Below are 17,492 nucleotides of genomic sequence, written 5' to 3' on the forward strand. Positions count from 1 at the left end.
ATTAGATTTATAATTAGGACACTAATGTAAGATAAAAAGTCAAGACAGAAGAATGGCAGTATTAGAAAAAATTATATATAGTTTTCTTCAATCAAAAAAAAGGTTGGTCCCCATGCTACCCTCTAAAGGCACTTAAAGGATGGCAGATGAGCTGGAAGCCAAAAAAGACCCATATTAAAGACTTTAAAAAGTGAGGAAGAGTGGGGAAAACTACTTTAATATAGGGAAATACAGTCATATATCTTGCACAGAATCCAAATGGTAACAAATATTATTACAAACTGCTGAAGAAATCTTTTATACCATTATATTTCTCCCCAAATCCATTGATTTGCAAAAGACAGGCTGGCAACTTTTGGGAGACTTCAAAATGAAACTACCCTGAATGGTAAGGTGGTTTCATTTGAAGCATTGGGAAGAAGACACATTTCCAATTTATAATTTCTTATACATTAATATCTATAAGAAGCAAAAAACAAGCCAAACTCAGACTTAACTATGGCTTATCCCACTTCACTCTCCTGAAGGCCTGGACATTATGTGGAAATTGTTTTTTCCAGAACTCTTATGAAAACATAAATCTTTCCTTCATCCTCCTCCCCACCAGTAACTTTTTAGCCAAAACTGTCGTATTTCCTGTTCTCTACCCACTTCAGACCTTCCTATGGACAATGGGAACAGTGGGATCCTTCTGCAAACTGGAAATGGTGAGAGCACTGATATTTTGAAAGCTCACTGGTGTGTTCAGAGTCACTGCACCTGGAAAGACCTGTAGCCCTCAGATCCGCTGCCTGAAGCATCTTTCTTTCCCAAACATCATGGAAATTGGAAAAATACTTTATACTGGGATAATTTTAAGTACTGGCAATGCTGTATTCTTTTTAACATGCCTACCATACAGAATTTACAGACTTTCTGAGTGTACTCCTGGGGCAAGTTAGTGGGAAGCTCTTTGTGGCTCATCCAGAAGAGTTCCAGTTCTGGTTTCCCCACGACAGCTGAAACGTTCACAGCACCTCAGGGACTTGGAAAAGGAGCTGTTATCCCTTTGGCCTCAGACATCCTACAATGGCACTGGCAGATTTCATGATTGAGGTTTGTTTCCTCCACACAGCTAAAATTATTCACCAGAAAAGGACAAACAGGAGGGAATTAGGGATACTATGTGACCTGTCCTCAGGCAAACGAGTCACAGGAAGAGTTTATTTAAAACAGTCATGATACATTTGAAGAACGAGCACTTCATCTGTATCGGGATCTGTTTCGTGTCTCATATCTTCTACAAGCTGTAAGTTAGCAAGAAAAACTTCTTAAAACAATAAATGTGCATACACAGACATAAGCAAACCTTCTTTTCTATCTGAAACTGTGCAGAAACAGACCATTATTCCTACAGGACAATGACCTGTTTTGTTTATAAAGCAATAAAAATGCAATTAAACAATCTTATTGCGGGCTAAGTCTGCATTTTCCAAGATAAAAACTAAACATCTTTCTATCTGGAAAATTTTAAACTGGATTTGACCTGTAACACCATCTGCTCTAAAAAATTAAATAAGCTTTCTGATGCATTTATTATTCACTTTATATTTCCTTTAAAGCCTCCAGAAAGAACCACACTAATGAATATATCTCCTCTGTACAAGTAAGCCCCTTTTTTCTGCAACACATTACAATATTACAAGATTTCTTATCTGCATTTTCCGTGTTTAAAGTTTGACCCGAGGTTATTCTAAGCCTCACTGAAGACCTCAGCTCACCTTTTTCATAGCACTGGCAGGTTTACACTTCTAATCTTTACCCAAGTCTGCCACCTGCTGTCAGTGGCCACTTGGTTTGCTTCCAAAATGAAGTTTACACAGGTCGAAGTTTTTCATTTATTACTTAAGAAATTAGAGGTGAGGATAAGAAGATAAATAGAACTTTTTATTCTAACAAATAAATCAATAAGATAAATTACAATAAAAGAAGCTTGACTGAGTGATAACTTCAATATTGAAGAGAGCTACCATACTATTAAAATCAGCATTATATTAAAAATTTTTAGTGTTATATTAAAATGCCTCCAAGATTCCATGGACTTTCCCATAAAACTGTAGATAGGAATAAGCATTTGTTTACTTCAGTTTTTGGCACATGAGAGCTGTAGCAATGTGTAAATGCAACAGAAGTAAAATGAGAGAGATTGCTTTACTTCTTGTATGTACTTACTGCATCTCCTTACAGAAATGTAAAATTAAGTTCACTGCAAGACAAAAAGGAGAAATTCCTACATAGTTTCCAATCCTTTTATTGATTGATTTACTAGGCAAGATAAAAGAAGGACTTCAACAAGATGTGAAATCATGGCAGTATACTCCAATGACTACCAGAAATGTGATTACCTGGCTTAGGTGGTGCATGAACAACTTTAGCCGAGTGTGATGGTTCTCCAGGGACTGGTGTGTCCTTGGCTGCACAGATCTGGAGAGAATCCGACTCCACCTTCTGCACATTCACCTCTTCTTTTGTTTCCCCCGAGTCCTTATCTTCATTCTGCACACTCTTAGTGTGATCCACACCCAAGGGAGTCAGTTCAGACTGACTGACCTGAGACTCACTTTTGTATGGAAAATCACAGGCGACCGCATCCTCTATGTGGGAATCCATCGGCTCCTCTGCAGGCAATCAGAACATGCAGGACTGAATTTCTCTCTGTGCAACCACAGCTCACACTTTGCACAACTACAATTAATACTAAAGTAACTGATTTCCAATTTTACAAGTGCTTTCCAACAGATAAAGTATCTGCAAGAGTCTGAAAACAAAGTTTCCTTTACGACCCCGAATTATGAACACCAACTCATTTTTGGGAAAGGTTTTATTCTCTCCACTAAAACAGGACAGTCAACTGATCTCAGGCCATAGCTGCAATCAAACAACAAAAAAGAACCAAAAAAACCCCTAGCATACCACACACACACACAAAAAAAGGCAAATTATAATGGTTCAGAACCAAGACAAGTTCCACCACAACGGAGAATAGCTCGGTTTGGTGCTGAATAAATGAGGTGTGACTGTTCAATCACCAGGAAAAAACCTCTTTGTTTGTTCTTCCTTTTCTCTGCCACCAACCACTCTGCTTGATCCTCTCCAGATTGCCAGTTTTATGGCAGAAGTAAAAACAGAGTCTAATCCTCTACAGCTCCCAGTTAGAAAGTAGGAATTGGCCCAGGAAAATAAGCTGGTCTATGGAAAAAGCAAAGAAACATCTTCTTCATTAGCACAAGTCACCTGCACGACTTGGTCTCTGGGCTTCTGAAGTGCTCTTGATTCAAAACCCACTGCAAAGACACAACCCATCCAGGGGTCTGTACACAAAAGGTATTTAATCCTCCTCCCAAACATCAGCTCTGGATTTCGAACACTACGAGTTCCTTACCTTCGCTCGCTACTTTGGAAACATCTCCTTTGGAAAGAAATTTCAGCATTTTCTTCAGAACCTTCTTGTGAGATTTGGAGGCCTGAAAATGCAATGCCTGGCACCTAAAAAAATTAAAAATTATGAACATTTCTTTTGTGAAAGTTTAAGAAAATGTTAAGGAGCCGCTTAAAAAAAATTACACTGCATATGTAATTTCTATTTATCTCTGAAGTTCCTCTATACTAAGTGATCAAATATTTTATCAACATTTTTGATTTAATGAAATTTATGTTGTCTTGTACTGCATAACATCAGTCCTCATGGCATGTTTTGTGTGTTTATCACTATAATCACTAAAATGTGTGTGTAATCCCCTCTTATTTGGGCTACTAAGGCAGTGTCTGTGGGTTACAGACAAGGTTCTTTAGAGGAAAATATCCTAGAGCTGCTGATGTCCTTATGCACAAACCCAACAGTACATACTTACTATTCCAAGTATCACTAAAAGTAGATAAACTTTCCAAGTATGATGTATTTCAAGCCATAAACAGAAATGGTGGAACAAATTTGAAGTGGTCAAATGCCTTACACAACTGTATTTTGAGCTTCTTACCTTATTGTGTATTGAGGACAACATGTTTGATTCATGATAGGTTTGTAGACATATTTTCCACTCCTGAAAATAGTAATAAATATGAATTGATTTTTGGTTGTTTATATCAAAACATAAATGGAAGAAGAACCTTTCTTATTAAAATCATATCAAACTATTACATGATGAGTAACAAAAGTCGAGAAGCAAATTCTTCAGCTCTTTGCTGCTACACTACATCGTTATCCTTCCAAAATCATTAAATCTCTTCCTGTTTGACAGTGTGATGTTACAAAGAGTCCCAGAGTACTGGACAAATAGTTTTATTTCAATTACTAATGGAAACTAGCTAACTATTTTCAGAGATCTAAATTTTAAATGTGGATTCTAAGCTGTATCTAAACTGACAACAGGGCTTTGTATTTTCTTTCTCAATTTACCTTCGCCATCCTCTGTCTATGAGATCCTGGTAATCTTGAACTGTCATCGAATGTGCCCACATACCTGAAATAAATAACACAGCAACACTTGACTGACCACATCTGGGCTTTAAATGCAAGTTCTGTGGAACTGGCTGGAGCAGCTCTGCTATGGAGACAGGCTGAGAGCTGGGGCTGGGAGAGAAGGCACCAGGGAGACCTTAGAGCCCCTTCCAGTGCCTAAAAGGGCTCCAAGAGAGCTGGAGAGGGACTTGGGACAAGGGATGGAGTGACAGGACAAGGGGTAACGGCTTCCCACTGCCAGAGGGCAGGGTTAGATGGGATATTGGGAAGGAATTCTTAGCGGTGAGGGTGGGGAGGCCCTGGCACAGGTTGCCCAGAGAAGCTGTGGCTGCCCCATCCCTGGAAGTGTCCAAGGCCAGGCTGGACGGGGCTTGGAGCAACCTGGGCTAGTGGGAGGTGTCCCTGCCCACGGCCGGGGGTGGGACCAGGTGACCTTTAAGATCCCTTCCAACTCAAACCATCCTGTGATTCTGTGATTACTGCAAATGTGAGTATACGCAGATATCTTTCAAGGATTTGGCATATTCGTTAATATCGTGATTACTGACTTCAACAGCCACATTACGTGTAAAAACCCCAAACCCAACACAAATCTCGGGATGCAGGCAACTGTATTTCTCCGACTGTACAAGCGCAAAGTTTATCTCTCCACCTCCTTCCTTTCCCCGAAATAACCCAGGAAAACAACACGAAATTGCTGCTTAATTCTCTTACAACCAGCTGGAAGCACTGGGCCGTAAGAGCAGCTCGGAGCTCCGGGCGGGGCGGGTAGCTGTGCCACCGCCTTTCCCCGCCGCCCTCCCTCGGCCCCGCGCCCGCCGCCGCCCCTTCCCCGCCAGCACCCGGCCGGCCCGCCCGCGGCTCCCCGCGCCGCCCGCACCGTGCGAGAGGTTGCCGGTGTCGCTCCTGCAGTATCCGCAGCGGTAGCCATCCTCCCCGCCGAAGAACTCCACGATGCTCGGGGAGCCGCCGCCCGCCGCCATCCCCGCGGTGCCCGCCCGCCTTAGGGCAGCGCCCCGGGCCGCCCGGAAACGCCGCCCGCCGCCATCTTGGCTGCGGGCAGCGCGCGGGCGGCGCGCGCAGGAAGCGGCGGCGCCGCCATGTTTCCCCCGGGCAGCGGCGGCGGGTTCCCCTCAGCGCCGAGGGCCCCAGGGACACCCCCAGCGCCCGGCCCGCCCGCCGCGCCCCGGCCCCGCTCACCCGCCGACACCTTGCCCCGCTCCGAGCCGCAGTAGCCGCAGCCGCGCCCCTCCTTCCAGCCCTTGTACTCCACCACGGCGGCGGGCATGGCGCCGGCGGCCTCGCAGCGCCCCCGCCCGGGCCGTGCCCACGCCTCCCCTCAGGGCCGGGTTTGCTACAGAACAGCGCGCTCGGCTCGGCTTGGATGCTCTAACCGTGTTTCCCTCGTGGCCTGACCGGTTTCTCACCCCCACAAACACCCTGGTAACAATTTGCCAGATCCCTCTGTACCCGGCTGCTTCAGCAGGATAAAAGGATGGAAGAAAAAAATCACATCACCATTAGCTGTAAGCCTCAATTTAGACAATATAACTGTCAGGTTTTGTCTTTTCTAAAATTGTAATTTTAGAAAATTAATTTTAACTAATTAAAATTCTAAAATTCAAACTATAGTTTGAAGTGCAAATCTAGGGACTCAAAAAGAACATAAAACCTTGCACACCAATCTACTTTTCACTTTTCTGCAACTCCAGAGGCAGTGTTCCCCCACAGAGCATCTTCTGGAAAGGGAGCTAGACTTTATTCATATTTAACAAAATAGTATCATGACTCCATAGAGCTGGCCTGCCTAAGTTACCCACCAAACACAGGTGGAGTTTGGAAAAACAGAAAGGGGAATTGCTATCTGTAATTGGGACCAAATTTCCAAACTCAAACCTTTATTTCCGGAACAGCAAGAACACTATCAACTTCTCCTGCAACACCCAAAATCATGTGGATAGCAAGATTATCCCAGCAGGGATGGATAACCAGGTAAATTCTACTTGCTGCTGCCGCTGCTGGGGAGAGACAAGGGGGGAAGGAAGGGGGGCAGTGTTTCCCTGTTATAAAAGCTGGTGAGTGTCAGTAAGCTTTATATAAAGTAGTAAACTAAGCCAGAATAAATAGGGAGTATATAGTAATAACCCTGTGACAAGTCTAAACTTCTCAGGTTGCCCAGAGAAGCTGTGGCTGCCCCATCCCTGGAAGTGTCCAAGGCCAGGTTGGACGGGGCTTGGAGCAACCTGGGACAGTGGAAGGTGACCCTGCCCATGGCAGGGGGTGAAACAAGATGAGCTTTAAGGTCCCTTCCCACCCAAACCATTCCATGATTCTGAACAAGGCAGCTTATATACTGTTGAGATGATACGAATAAATTTAATTTTACAATATATACACATAAAACAGTTCTTGAGGAAAACATTCTGAAGTATAAGGCACCTAGGGGAAGAGAAAAAGAAAAAGTAAGACAATATGCAATAAAATTTGGAAATTACAAAACAACTGTGACAGTAAAAGAATCCAGTCCTATCACTGAAAAAATTTTAGGGAAGTAGGAACAGAAGACAGACTGGTTCCCTCTAAGTCCTTCTTCAGACTACTTGTATTAACAACATCAGCTGCCACTAACTTAAAAAAACAGACAGAAAAACTAACCTATGATTCTTCCCAACACTGCATTCCGAGTATGAAGTTCCATCACTGAACTGACCAAGAAACGTAAAAATAAAGGATTTTTTCGCCCAGTTAATTACTGCATACAAGACTAGATTACATTTTGTTCCATGAAGAGAGCAAGAACACAGCAATGTTCCACATATTACAGTCACCCTGCTTACAGTTCTACATTTGTAGGTGCCACGTAGTTTCCCTGCAGTTCTTCCAGGTGCATAAGGAACTTGTGCACTGGATCCTTACTGAGTTTGATTTATTAAAAGAACTTACTTGGAAAATTACTCTGTCTCCATTTCCTCTTCAGTGCTCTGAAAAGGAGGGCTAATCATGGCTTCTGTTATTTCAAATACTTCTACGATCTCCTGGTTAGAGATGACAGCAGTCAGTCAGTCACAAGAGCTGAACTATTTTAATTTAATTACTAATTAATTACTAATTGCTACTTTAAATTAATTACTAATTAATTAATAATGAAATTTCTCACACTAAAGCACCATTTCAGATTATTATGTTTCTCCTGCATATTCCAAGTGAGGGACAAAGGAGAAGAGCTGTATGGGCTCAAAACTACTTTTTGTCTTCTAAGGTTTACTACAAACAGCAAAACAGTGAGGAGAACTTCCCCTCCAGAAGTAAGTACATGGAAGGGAAGAAACAGACTCTGTATTTACACAGGCCTCATATAAAACAGTAAAGGCAAGTCAGTGCACAGCTTAAAAGCACATAAACTGAGCAGGCCTCAGGGATCAAAGATGGAATTGCTATCCCAGTTCTCAGTTTTCCTGCAGTTAAAAACACCCACTAGATCTGTGATTGTTCTGGCACTGTAAGGTCAAATGCAGTGATGATGTACATGGGAACACCTCTCCTCCTGAGAGCATCAACAGCCCAGCTCTCGGATGCATTCTACATCTAAGGAAAAAAGAACTAATCCAAAGTATCAAATGGTCTCTATGGTACCTTCCATTCTTCCTGGGTCAGAGACATGACAACTTGTTTCCGTGCTCCAGGTCCTCGGTTCTCCTCCCCTACCCTCCTGAATTTTGTAGACTCTGATCAAAACACAATAGTTTCAGTATTTACACTTGCAAAATCAGTGTCCACCAGGAACACAAAAGCTCCACAAAAATCAAATCAATTCTGCATGTTCCCCCCACTTACTCCCTCTCAACAGCCTGTACCATACACTGCTGAAGAGATTTCCTTCATCTCACCTCTTCAATATTTAGGAACTAATGTTTTGCTGAGTCCCAGAAAGATGTAAGTATTTCATTCCTTATGAAATCCCACCAAAGTCTTAACCCCATTGATATCCTGTGGGAATGAAAGCCAAAGACTCGTGTAGCATGGAATTTCCTTTCCAAATGTTTTGAAGCTGCAGCAGTTCCCAACTCAAGTTAGACAACGGAGACTTCTTGCACACAAGAAATACTTTAGCAAAAATGTAACTTGAAAAGAAAGGTAATAACCTTTGATTTATTTTAATAGAATTAATTTGTATAAATCAGCATAATGGTCTTTTTTCATACATTGATATTTGAAAAGACTCAATCCTTTCAACTCCTCATAAATCTCTTCATACCTTCAATTACATTCACTGTCCCCAGCTAAAAATAAACCTGAAATTTTGTGAATGTGTAACATGTAATGTTGTAGCAAAAAACAATTAGGCTCTTTTAAAAGCTAGATTTTACCTATTATTGGCAATTTATCATCATCCAGCCTTATTTCTGCAAGACCATCCTAAAAGACAGTGGGATTTAAAGTTTCAGAAGTTAGAGGTATCCAGTTAGGGTAATGCACTGAGATTTCATGTTTTTACTTAATACATAATCATAAACAGGTACATATATTGATACAGAATCTTCCTTGGCATAACAAATAGGACAAAAGTATTTAAATATAGCACTTATTAATGAAGAATGCAGCCCATACAGAACAGTGGCTAACTTGGATTATAAAAGTTTTGCTTTATTAAAATAATTATTATCGATTAAATACACTTGAAGGTAACCCTTCATAATCAAATCACATCACTATTCATTATAAACCTGAATTTAGTCAGAATATCTTTGTCAGTTTTTGTCTTTTAAAATTAATTTTATTTATTAGACAAACTAAATATAGTTTGAAGTGCATATAAATCCCTGCACTAACATACTCTTCTACAACCTCAATAACTCTTCTATACTCTGTGACTACTTTCTTATATCTGAAATGTAAGCCAGAATCTTTTCTGAAAAGCATATTGACAGCAAAATTTCACCATTGTTTTGTTGGTAAATCGATTGCAGCAGAAAGATCTAAGAAAAAAATTAGTCTGTCAACTCTATTTTCTTTTTTATTTGATTACCAAAATATCACGGGCTGTTTGTAAAAAATAAATTAGTATTCCTCATATTTGAAACCTAATTTTTCGATCTTGAAGACATAAAACAAACAAATCAGGATGTCTGGATAATTCCAATATCTAAAGTGAGACTTCAAGAACATATCATGCCTTACCCTTATAAGGAAGGACACATGAAACATGTTTTCCACAGTGCGTGCAAAGGAGTTTGGATCAATCACAAAATCAAAGAAGGAAATAGGTGTTTCAGCTGGAGGTGCAAAAATGGCTTTGTTAAAACAGAGTTAAAAGATGTAAAACAAACTTAAAGAGAGACAGTACTCCTTTCAAAACCTAACAGAATGTTTGTCAATTTAGTTATAATGCTGAATTCCCAGCTCCCTGCAAAAAGAAACAAATCTTTCATAAAGTTTATTATTTTCTTCCATCTTTTCCCCCATGCAGATCCATAAGCAGTGATTACTTGGTTGCCCTCTGAAAAGTGGCAGGCTCTAATCAGGGGGAGAGGATTCACATTTTCTGTGCAGTCAAACAGCCCCTGACGAGTGTTCATAACAAATCCATAGTTGGTATATGTGCTTCTACATGAAGATTTCTGCTTGCAAACTTCACCTCATTTTGGCTCTGTAGTTTAACCACTCCTAACTGTAAAAAACCAGCAAATATTCATTTTTACCAATTAATGCCTAATTTCCTCATACTTACGATCATTTTCAAAGAGAGTGTTCAGTATTCCCAAGATCCTCTCTACTTCTTTTTCTGTGGTTTCGTCATGAGACTCCTCCATTTGATTTAACTGGGAAAAAGAAACACAGCTTCACCTCAAATAACCACTGTTGTATTACAGGGCCTTTTATGAACACAGAACATAAAAGCTGAATTTTTCTCCCTACATGCACTATTACAAACACACTTATGCAAACATGAGACAGCTTGCTGAGAGCTTTAGGGTTTAGGTCCCATCTTAAAATATCAACTTGAAAGGCCATGGCTTGTATGTTTTGAGCCCATTAGGGGCTACACTTACTCTTCAATAGCTCTGTGGAATTGGGATACACTGTGGTACAGTCTGTGAGGTTAATACAGATCATTTTTAAGCAACTCAAAAACCCTCCAGCTCCTCTTCTTCCCAGTACAAAGTGCAACAGAATCCTTTCTATCACTATTTCAATTACTATTAAGTATTTTAGAAAACAATAATCAAGCTTTTGCCTCCATGTCCTGGCATTATCACAGTCTGAGCTTCCATAAAACACCATGGTTTTCAAAGTTTCAGTTAAGTCTCTAAGTATGCCCAGACATCTGCCTTTCTGCCAGTGCATGACAGAAAGAAGAGGGAAACAGAAGGCAGAAAAAACAGTCGTTAAGTGAGCTAATTAACTGCTGTTAATCATATTTCAGGGCAAATGCCACACCCTGTCAGACACTTCTTACAGAAAAACGGAAACCACGCCCATGTAAAGAAGCTTCTTTTTTGTTTCCTTTTAAAGCAACAGGCATAAGAGCAAGTAAGCTCATTTGAACTTGAAAAATCGGTGTGTAAATCATATTTCTGAACATGAAATTAGTCTGTAAATCCTATTTCCCGCCACTCAGTGAAACATTGCAGTCCACACAAACAAATCAAGAGGCCTAATAATGAAGTCTGAGTCCTTTGGTACTGTAGAAGCCCAGAAAGGGCTGATGTGTATGTTCCAAACACAGCTGGATGGCTATGGAGCCAAACAAGGATTGCTGGTAGCAACAACCAAGGACTGTGCAAATAACACACTGTGAAGAAGAACAGGATGTGGCTGGAAAAAGAATGATATGGAGATAGGGCAGCACTTTTCTGTGACAAACATCCTTGTTTTGGCTCCTGGAGTTAAAGCACAACCCAGGACAGCACAGGCATCTACGAATCTTGGCTGATCCCTTCCCCTTCAGGGTGGGATATCATAAGTACTACACAGTTTGGAATTACAAAACCCAAACCAACATGAACAGAAAGATTTAGAAGTCACTAGTAATAACTATGCCAGAACAAATGGTTAATAAAGGTAATGCTTTACAAACCTGAGCAGGCATCATCTGTTTTGCTTCTCCTTTTGAAGCCCTTTTCTGTCTCTCAATCCGTTGCTTTGCTACAGGAGGATCAGACTTGAAAGATCCCAACCTAACAGAAATACAAAGAACACATACATGGAAATGTGGTTTACACTGCATGCTTAGAAATCTATACATGTTCTGGTATGAGGCTGCCAATATATTGGGAGCAACTTTTGGGGATGGTTCTTTCCAGAAATCTCTGAATGTGATGAAGCTTTATCTTTAGGTATCAGTCATTACTTTACACTTTTCTCAGGAGATCCACTGCAAGACTCTAAGAGACAACCCATTAACACAGATGTACAAGAACAACTGTCAGTCTCTTCACACTAATACAATCATCAGGTAAAAGATACAGACCTCCCTGGACTGACATTCTGGAACTGTCTGAGAAAGAAAAAAGAAAAAAAAAAACCACCAAAAAGGCTCCTGTATGCCTGATTCTGGCTGCAGCTTGTACAGGGAGACAATGATGAGGGAAGAGTCAGCTTTCCAGAGGAAAGAGGATCACTTCTGATGGCATTTCAAGAATACCTTGCTAGTGATATTATTCTGTAGCCAAACCAAAACCAAAGCAAGAAATATTATTAAATATTTTGGAGATGAGGAGTTCACTGTACCAGAAGAAGAAAGATCACACAGAAGTCCTTGCTGACACTCTGCTGTGACCTCAGATTAAACTCTGTTCAAGCCCAGGGCATTAAAGATAAGACTCCATTAAGGGCATTACCTTGTGCTGCAGGATATAGTATTTCCTTAAAGGAACTTACATATAGTGAAAGGTAGGTGCTCTTCTGAAGTACTTTAGTGCTTCTTCTCCCACTTTCTGCCAGGCATCACGAGGTAAAAAACCACCAGGTTCACTATCATTTTCTTCTACTTCTATGCGATTTATACCCATGAGGGTCAGCTACAAAAGAAAAAAAGCTGCAGTGAAAATTCACTTAAACCAGGAGGTACATTCATGGTGAAACCATGAAATTGTATTGTGGTGTTTGCCTGATAGATTAATATTTAATATCACTGCATAAGGACTTTCCTGAACCTACTGTGAAAACAGATAACTTCTGTTAAGCTGAGAAAAAAAGAGCCACAGGTAAATAAAACTGCTTAGATTCCTACAAATTTTCGATGACATATGAAGTAGCAGAGCATTACTTAAATTGCACCAGAGAGCTCAGATATCTCACAATTTCTGAACACCACACATTCCCAGGAATACCATAGAACAACTTATTTGGCCTATTCCTGCATCCACCAGTCCACACTAAGCCAAGAAAAACTTCAACAAAACAACTGAACTTGATGGGGTTTTATACTGTAGAGCTGTAGGCCTGACCAAAGAATCAGATTCCTTATTAATCTGCTGTAACATAAGGGAACATTTTCAAGGAGGAAAAAACCCAACAGCCTGCTTAAAAGCTATTCTGAACCAACTCTTCCACCCAGCCACAGTACAAAAAGACAAACATGTCCCATCTAAAAGCATTCAAGTCATCCAAAGTCCTGCCAGTGACACAGGGCCTTAAGGACTCTATCCCAAAACACAGGAAGTGGTAGACAGGATAAAGAAACTACTTAGCTACTGAGAAACTACAAAAGAGTGACTTAAAAAAAGCTGCAAAGACTTCAAGAGCACGAACTGACTGAACTGTGATAAAGCAGCAGCAGTGCAATAATTTTTTTTGGGGGGGGTCCTGCATTTTAAGTTGGATTTTCCCCTATTGGAAATGCTTAATACGTAATTTAAAACAATTAAAACCACTAACCAGATACAGAAAGTTAATCAAAGAAATCCACAGGAAGAGCATTCAGTTCCATCAGAGCTGCCATGTACGAGCTGAGGATTTTGTTTTATGATCCTGTAACAAACAGGGCAAACCTCCAGCAAAAAACTGTTGGCAAATTCAGAGGCTGGAACTTACCAAGTCTTCCGCAAATGTTGCTGCATCAAATGATGTCATCTCAGAGTGTAACTCATTGGCCTTCTCCTTCCCTAGATTGGATGCTAAGACAAGAAACTGGGCATCCAGTGCAGCCTCTCGTGCACGGCAAACTGTCACAGAAAAGATTTTATGCTAACAATGTGAAATTGTCTAAAATATAATAATAAAATTCAGCATAGGGTCTATCTTGCCATTAGAGCTCTGTAAATCATTTTATTACAATGACCTCTAACACACTTACTTAATCCTTATAATAATATTTGCATTAAAAAAAAAGGAGAGAGAATAGGAGAGAGTGACACTGACAAAGAACAAACGCATTTTTATCAACATGTTTTCCACTTCTCCAAGTGAAATGAACCCCTCTACACTGATACTTTTATGTGTACTACTTCTATACATTGTCAAAATAAAGCAAAGAGTATTTCTAAGTGCAAATAAACAGGAATATTTATTTTCTCATATCAACTTAAACAATCTTCAACTAAACATATCTATTTTAAATTATATAGAACTTCTGATAAAGTACTTGGACCTCAACTCTCTTGTTTATAAGGCATCATCATCTCACACTTGGCCAAACACCTTGAATAAAGAGCACAGCATTTGTTTTACCTTTCTCAAACAGTTTATTGGCTTCTTCCAAAGCTTCTGTCAATCTGTTGCTTTTAGAACTCAGCATCTCCTCACGATTTTCTGGGGGAGAAAAGACACACATGAAATCCTAAATTATTTAAACACAGAAGCATTGAGAAATACTGTGCTTGTTTGACCCTGACTGGAGGCCAGGTGCCCACCAAAGCTCTGTCACTCCCCTCCTCAGCTGGACAGGGGAGAGAAAATTGAACAAAAGGGTAGAGAGAGATCCCTCAGCAGTTACTGTAACGGGCAAAACAGGCTCAACTTGGGGAAATTAGTGGAATTTACTATCGATAATATCAGAGCAGGATAATGAGAAGTAAAACAGATCTTAAAAACACCTTCCTCCCCCCCTCCCCTCATTCCCGGGCTTCACTTTATTCCAGATTCTCTACCTCCTCCCCTCCAGGGGTAGAGGAGGGAAATGGAGGTTACAGTCAGTTCATCACATGTTGTTTCTGCCACTGGTTCATCCTCAGAGAGAGGAGCCCTTCTACCCCTACTCCAGCGTGGGGTCACTCCCACGGGAGACAGTGCTCCACCAACTTCTCCAGCGTGAGTCCATCCCATGGGAACAGCTCTTCACAAACTGCCTCAGGAATTTGTGGGTCCCTTTCCACAGGGTGCAGTCCTTCAGGAACAGGCAGCAGCTCTGTCCCTGCACAGACTCCAGTCTCCATGGGCCCGCGGGTCCCTGCCACGACCCTGCTCCAGTGTAGGACCCTGCCCGTGTTGCAGGCGGGTCTCTGCTCCCCCGTGGCCCTCCCTGGGCTGCAGGGGCACAGCTGCCTCACCATGGGCTGCACCTCAGCTCCGGCACCTGGAGCACCTCCTGCCCCTCCTGCTGCACCGCCCTGGGGGTCTGCACAGCTGCTTCTCTCACAGGTTCTCGCTGCTCTCTTCTCTGGTCGCAAATACTTTTGCACAGTTACTTTTTTTCCTTCTTAAATATGTTATCACAGAAGTGTTACTGCGGTCACTGATGGGCTCAGCCTTGGCCAGTGGGGGGTCCCTCTTGGCTCTGCAGACACCGGGGAAGTTTCTGGCAGCTTCTCAAATCCGCAGCCCCCCAGCTACAAAAACCCTGGCTGCACAAACCCAATACAAATACATACTCACGACCTAATCAAAACTGGCTGCTTCGTTCCCTGTCATACACACGAAAATACAGAATATATAGCACATTAATTCCAGGATGATACAGGCTCCATCTTTATTAATGCTTATGCATTAACTAAGACTGAAGTAGCAATTTTCCATTTACTTCAATGGCATAAGATTTTTATGGTTGAATTTATGCTAGGAGGGATGGCTGCCCCATCCCTGGAAGTGTCCAAGGCCAGGTTGGACGGGGCTTGGAGCAACCTGGGACAGTGGAAGGTGTCCCTGCCCATGGCAGGGGGTGAAACAAGATGAGCTTTAAGGTCCCTTCCAACCACTCCATGATGCTGTCATTCCATACAAATGCCTCCCAGGAGGTGAATGTCGACCTGAGCACGAACCCGAAGTATCAGCCGCCCAAGGAACCCGGAGTTCCCCACAACCGCAGGACCCTCACGGAGCCCTCACGGCCGCCAGCCCCGGCCCCCGCCCCGCCGCCCGCCTTACGGTGCACGCTGGAGATGAGCTCCCGGTACTGCCTGCGGATCGACCTGTTGTGCTCGTTGTCGGCCCCGTTGCCGATCTCCAGCCGCTGGACACACTCGCTCGCCTCCTCCTCCGTGTCCTCGGCGGGGGACGGCGAGCGCGGGAGGCCCGGCGGCCCGTCCCGGGAGGTGGAGGGCAGCGGGAAGCGGCCCCGGCCCGGGGAGGAATCGCCGCCGCCCTGCGCCATGTCGGGGCCGCGGGGCCGCGGGGCCGTGCCCGAGCTCCCCGGGCCGCTCCCGGGGCGGCCCCGCCTCACGGGCATGGCCGAGCCTGCGTACCTCGGCCCGCAGGGTCCGCCCGGGGGGTCTGTGCCCCCGCCGTGGCCGCCGCGGAGCCGCCGGGCTCTGAGCGCGCTCTCCCGCCTGTGCTGCGCGGCGCTCCCGAGCAGGCCGGGCCGGGCCGCTCTCGATCGCTCCCCGGGCGGCTGCGGGGCTCTCACCGCCGCACGAACCGACGGAACGGCCCGTGAACCGCCGCGAGCAGCGCGGCGATCCCCGGCACGGGCGGGAGCTCCGGCACGGCAGGGAACTCCCCCGGGCCGGGCGGGGCCGCGGAGCCGCCGCCGCCTCCGGAGGGCGCTGCGGGAGCGGGAGAGCCGCGGAGCGGGAGGGCGGGACAGGCCACGGCCGAGCGGCGCGGCAGGGAAAATGGGACGGAAAGCGCCGCTGAGCGCCTGTAGTACATATCTATCTATATCTATATCTATCTATCTAATTATCTATTTTAGATATATATATGTCCATAGAAATGCCTGCCTTAGTCCTTGAGCAGGGGTCTGAGCTCTGGCAAATGGAATAAATGGTGGAGTCGTAGGATGGTTTGGGTGGGAAGGGACCCTAAAGACCATCTAGTTACAATCATAGGATCGTCAGGGTTGGAAGAGACCGTCAACATCATCCAATCCAACCAAACACCCAGCACTTCCAGTTCTGCTTGTCCAGATGGTCAGATTTCTGCTGTCCTGGCTATTATTGTGTATCTATGTAATTTGTTGTTGTCAACAGTGAGAAACAGTAAGTGAAGAAAATGGCCTACATTCAGTTCATTGTAAGATTTTCTAGTTGTCTTTACTCACCAAGATTTTTTTTATGTCTGATGTTCACTCAATTTTCATCCATGCATATACATACAACCTTATTCTCATTGAAATGAGAAGACTCACAAAGAGGAATCTTGAAATAAATGTTTCAGATTTATTAGCAGAGATCACTGTGTGCAGATTTCACCATTCCCTCCTTTGCTCCTCTCAGAGTGCAGAAATGAATGTAGAGTTTCTGGCATTTAGCAGAGGATCTCCAACTGAATTCAAATTCCTCACGTTGTATACCGATACTGTATTTCAGCAAACAAAAGCCAGTCTCCATTGTCACCAAATACAGAGCAATAGTGTGTCTTTTTAGGGTGCTGAGGAGTGAATTACCAGTGGGGTTCGCAGTGCACCTCAGCTTGGGAGTTGTCCAGCATGCTGATGCTCTCATCTAGAGCCCTTAAAATAGTGGATCTACCACCATTCAATTTAATATCAGATCTAACCATTTGTCCAGTTCTGGAAATGGATCTCCTGGTATGAAATCCCTGATTTGCTAGCAGATATTCCTAGGCATTACTGAAAAAAGACATGTCTTTAAATGAGACAGTTTAGTCACTGCCC

At 43.1% G+C, this 17,492-nt stretch overlaps 2 protein-coding genes across 8 annotated transcripts in view; both read right to left on the minus strand.

The window, feature by feature from the left end:
- The window catches only part of ATE1 (arginyltransferase 1), a 73,624-nt gene extending 67,798 nt beyond the window's left edge, over positions 1 to 5,826 (minus strand). For 3 of the 6 annotated variants that reach the window (XM_051800396.1, XM_051800392.1, XM_051800391.1), the window contains exons 1-5: positions 5,379 to 5,559; positions 4,436 to 4,499; positions 4,017 to 4,079; positions 3,422 to 3,525; positions 2,385 to 2,657 (exon numbers count right to left, since the gene is read on the minus strand). In XM_051800396.1, coding sequence (XP_051656356.1) covers positions 2,385 to 2,657; positions 3,422 to 3,525; positions 4,017 to 4,079; positions 4,436 to 4,499; positions 5,379 to 5,481 — 607 coding nt within the window. In that variant the 5' untranslated portion in view covers positions 5,482 to 5,559. Of the gene's footprint in view, positions 1 to 2,384; positions 2,658 to 3,421; positions 3,526 to 4,016; positions 4,080 to 4,435; positions 4,500 to 5,212; positions 5,237 to 5,378; positions 5,560 to 5,698 lie in introns of those variants that run through there. The other 3 variants (XM_051800393.1, XM_051800394.1, XM_051800395.1) reach the window with 3 other exon arrangements.
- A 1,028-nt stretch (positions 5,827 to 6,854) lies between these two features.
- Positions 6,855 to 16,358, minus strand: NSMCE4A (NSE4 homolog A, SMC5-SMC6 complex component). Of its 2 annotated transcripts, none has more exons than XM_051800415.1 (11): positions 15,803 to 16,358; positions 14,171 to 14,251; positions 13,535 to 13,665; positions 12,380 to 12,519; positions 11,577 to 11,676; positions 10,227 to 10,317; positions 9,677 to 9,771; positions 8,866 to 8,914; positions 8,132 to 8,223; positions 7,442 to 7,533; positions 6,855 to 6,937 (listed from the first exon to the last, which is right to left on the minus strand). In XM_051800415.1, exons 1-10 carry the CDS (start codon positions 16,101 to 16,103, stop codon positions 7,450 to 7,452), a joined length of 1,164 nt encoding a protein of 387 aa, XP_051656375.1. In that variant the 5' UTR covers positions 16,104 to 16,358; the 3' UTR covers positions 6,855 to 6,937; positions 7,442 to 7,449. The 2 variants fall into 2 exon arrangements, with proteins under 2 accessions (XP_051656375.1, XP_051656374.1); XM_051800414.1 differs by having other exon boundaries at positions 6,855 to 7,122; positions 15,803 to 16,357.
- Positions 16,359 to 17,492: the final 1,134 nt, after the last annotated feature.

The sequence above is a fragment of the Manacus candei genome, unplaced genomic scaffold, assembly GCF_025592945.1.
Source record: "Manacus candei isolate 608988 ecotype Guabito, Panama unplaced genomic scaffold, ASM2559294v1 h1tg000050l, whole genome shotgun sequence".
NCBI lineage: Eukaryota > Metazoa > Chordata > Aves > Passeriformes > Pipridae > Manacus > Manacus candei.